The sequence below is a fragment of the Pteronotus mesoamericanus genome, unplaced genomic scaffold (genome assembly GCF_021234165.1).
Source record: "Pteronotus mesoamericanus isolate MK-2021 breed Mesoamerican mustached bat unplaced genomic scaffold, CSHL_Meso_final contig_73, whole genome shotgun sequence".
NCBI classification, from domain to species: domain Eukaryota; kingdom Metazoa; phylum Chordata; class Mammalia; order Chiroptera; family Mormoopidae; genus Pteronotus; species Pteronotus mesoamericanus.
This window is the reverse complement of record NW_026555245.1, coordinates 10,049,426-10,052,441: the sequence shown is the minus strand read 5'-3', so window position 1 is coordinate 10,052,441 and position 3,016 is coordinate 10,049,426. Positions and strand designations below refer to the sequence as shown.

The 3,016-nt window shown below is 66.9% G+C and overlaps 1 protein-coding gene across 1 annotated transcript; it reads left to right on the top strand.

Annotated features, from left to right (window-relative positions):
* Nucleotides 1-1,340: 1,340 nt before the first annotated feature.
* FOXB2 (forkhead box B2) lies at nt 1,341-2,576 on the top strand. The gene has a single exon (XM_054583259.1). It carries the CDS (start codon nt 1,341-1,343, stop codon nt 2,574-2,576), a length of 1,236 nt encoding a protein of 411 aa, XP_054439234.1.
* Nucleotides 2,577-3,016: the final 440 nt, after the last annotated feature.

Here is a 3,016-nt window from a genome sequence, read left to right as displayed (position 1 = left end):
TTGGCCCAGAGTGGCTAGCCCAGGAGGAAGGTAGTATAAGTAGAGAGCAGCACAGGGCTGGTAGATGGGAAGAGTTAAAGGGCGGGAAGAAGCAGGAGAGAAGGGAAAAGGCAGGGTCCAGTGTCCCTCGGCCGTGCGTCGCGACCCGGGTAGGGTGCAGCGGCGGGGACCGCATCCGGCGCTGCGCCCCCCATCCTCCGCTAACCGCTTGCGCTCCCCGCCCCACTCGGCGACGGATGGGAGCCGCGAGCGGGCGGTGAATGCTCGGGGTGGGGGCGCCCGAACTAGGGCAGAAGTGGGGGCGGAGGCGAAGCACCTCTCCTTCTTGCCCCTTCTTCTGCGAGAGACGCGGCGGCGGCGCGTAGTCCCTCAGCCTCGGTCATGTGATAGTCTCGAAGCGTGAGCTGCGGGGGTCTCGGCGTCTCGGGGACCATTACAAAACGCAGCCAGGAGAGCGCGTCTCTGCCACAGCCGCCGCCGCCGCCTCTCCAGCTCCAGACGGGCCCGGGAGAGCGGCGGCAGCTGCGGCGCGGATCGCTGAGCCGGCCTCCGCCGGTCTCTTATCCTCCCGGGGTTCGCAGACGCCCCTCAGGCCCGCGGAGCGCGCCCTGCGCCCCCGCCCCTCCTCAGAGCCTGCAGGCGCCGCTGCAGAAACCGCCAAACTTTTCCCCTCAAGCGACCGTCTACATCTCTGTCCCCGGCTCCGCCGCGAGCCTCCGGAGAAAAGGGACACGCAGGCTGCCAAGGAGCCGGGCTTCCTTCTCCTTACCTCGCCTCTACCCTCCAGGAAAACGGAACGCCAGAGGACACTAAGTGACGGGTCAGGGGGCAGCTTTCTGGGCGCGTAGGCGTCGCCACCCCCGGCCTCCAGGACAGCGAGTGCCAATTCGGATTTAAAGGGCCAGAGTCCTGGCTGTCCAGCCCTTCCTCCCAGCCCGCTTGGCCTGCGCTTCCCTCGGACCGAGAAAAAACAAGGAGGAGCCCGGGAGGGAACACGGCGCCTCCGCGCTCTTCCAACGCCAGATCCAGCGCTCAGTCTCTGGCCACCCGCGGGAAGACGCCGCGAGGGTGGCGGAGAAGCTGGCGCTCCAGCCTGCGACTGTGCTCGCCGGTCGGCGACCGTCGAGGCCAGAAGTTGTGAGCGAAGAGCTAAACTGGCCCAAGAGGCCGATCGCGGAGACCCCAGGCAGCTGAGAGAAGGCGGGAGACAAACGGCAAGAGGGTCTAGGGGGAGACAGAGACGAGTGGCGGGGCTGGGCGGGAGGAGCAGGGATTAGTGGAGACTACCGGGCCTCGGGAGAGGGCTGCGGAGCCAGAGGGCGGTGGAGGCGCCAGGAGCGATGCCGCGGCCGGGCAAGAGTTCGTACAGCGACCAAAAGCCGCCCTACTCATACATCTCGCTGACCGCCATGGCCATCCAGCACTCGGCCGAGAAGATGCTGCCGCTGAGCGACATCTACAAGTTCATCATGGAGCGCTTCCCCTACTACCGCGAGCACACGCAGCGTTGGCAGAACAGCCTGCGCCACAACCTCTCCTTCAACGATTGCTTCATCAAGATCCCGCGGCGGCCCGACCAGCCCGGCAAGGGCAGCTTCTGGGCGCTGCATCCGGACTGCGGCGACATGTTCGAGAATGGCAGCTTCCTGAGGCGCCGAAAGCGCTTCAAGGTGCTGCGCGCGGACCACACTCACCTGCACGCGGGAAGCGCCAAGGGCTCGCCAGGCGCGGGGCCCGGAGGGCACCTGCACCCTCATCACCCGCACCCCCCGCACCACCACCACCACCATCACGCTGCGGCGCACCACCACCACCACCACCCCCCGCCCCAGCCGCCGCCGCCGCCGCCGCACGTGGTGCATTATTTCCACCAGCAGCCTCCGCCGCACCTCGCGTCGCAGCCCCCGCAGCCGCCCGCCCAGCAGCCGCAGCAGCAGGCTCACCCCGGCAAGATTCAGGAGGCGGCGGCCGTGGCGGCGGCGGCGGCCGTGGCGGCGGCGGCCGTGGGCAGCGTGGGGCGCCTGTCGCAGCTCCCGCCCTACGGGCTGGGCCCGGCCGCGTCCACGTCGGGCTTCAAGCACCCGTTCGCCATCGAGAACATCATCGGCCGTGACTACAAGGGCGTGCTGCAGGCCGGCGGGCTGCCCTTGGCCTCGGTCATGCACCACCTGGGCTATCCCGTGCCGGGCCAGCTGGGCAATGTCGTTGGCTCCGTGTGGCCGCACGTCGGGGTCGTGGACTCGGTGGCCGCGGCCGCCGCAGCCGCTGCTGCCGCAGGGGTGCCTGTGGGCCCGGATTACGGGGCTTTCGGGGTGCCGGTCAAGGCCCTGTGCCACTCTGCGAGCCAGGGCCTGCCTGCGGTGCCGGTGCCCATCAAGCCGACTCCGGCGCTGCCGCCGGTAGCTGCGCTGCCGCCAGCGCTCCCGGTACCCGCGGCCGCACAGCAGCCGCCCGCCCCGTCCGCCGTGTGCCCGGCGGCCTCCGCCTCGCCCGTAGCCTCCCTCCGGGAGCCCCCCGCCGCGAGCGCAGCCGAGAGCAAGGGGGGCTCCCTGCACTCGGTGCTAGTGCACTCCTAAAGCGCCCGGCGCGCCCGGTGCGGAGAGACGGCTGGTCCCCGGACCTCGGGACGGGGAGAGAGAGCTCCCCGACTGGGCCGGCCTGAGCCCCCGTCTTTGCGGGGAAGGTATTTGAACAGACAAACACGAAAGTGGATTCTCCAGTTGTCTGAATAAATATAACACTTCTGGTGTCTGTGTTTATACTGTGTTGTACAATCAGATTAATGAAAGTCCATTTTCAGGTAAGAGTTTCTATTGTAATTAATATTATAAATCAATAAGTTATGGGGGAGGGACGAAGGAGCTTGGGAAAGCCTCATTAGCAGGCAAATTGGAAATGGGTGTCCACTCATTCTTGGGACCAGGAGCTGTCGCATCGAAACATCGGGGAGAAATGCAACAGAGAGTGACGCTGAAGTAGACTTCAGCCACCAAGTTTCTCTCCGTTGGTCTCGTAC

What these genes read in the sequence shown, in the direction of transcription:
- FOXB2 (XM_054583259.1), top strand. Translation starts at nt 1,341, where the DNA reads ATGCCGCGGCCGGGCAAGAGTTCGTACAGCGACCAAAAGCCGCCCTAC.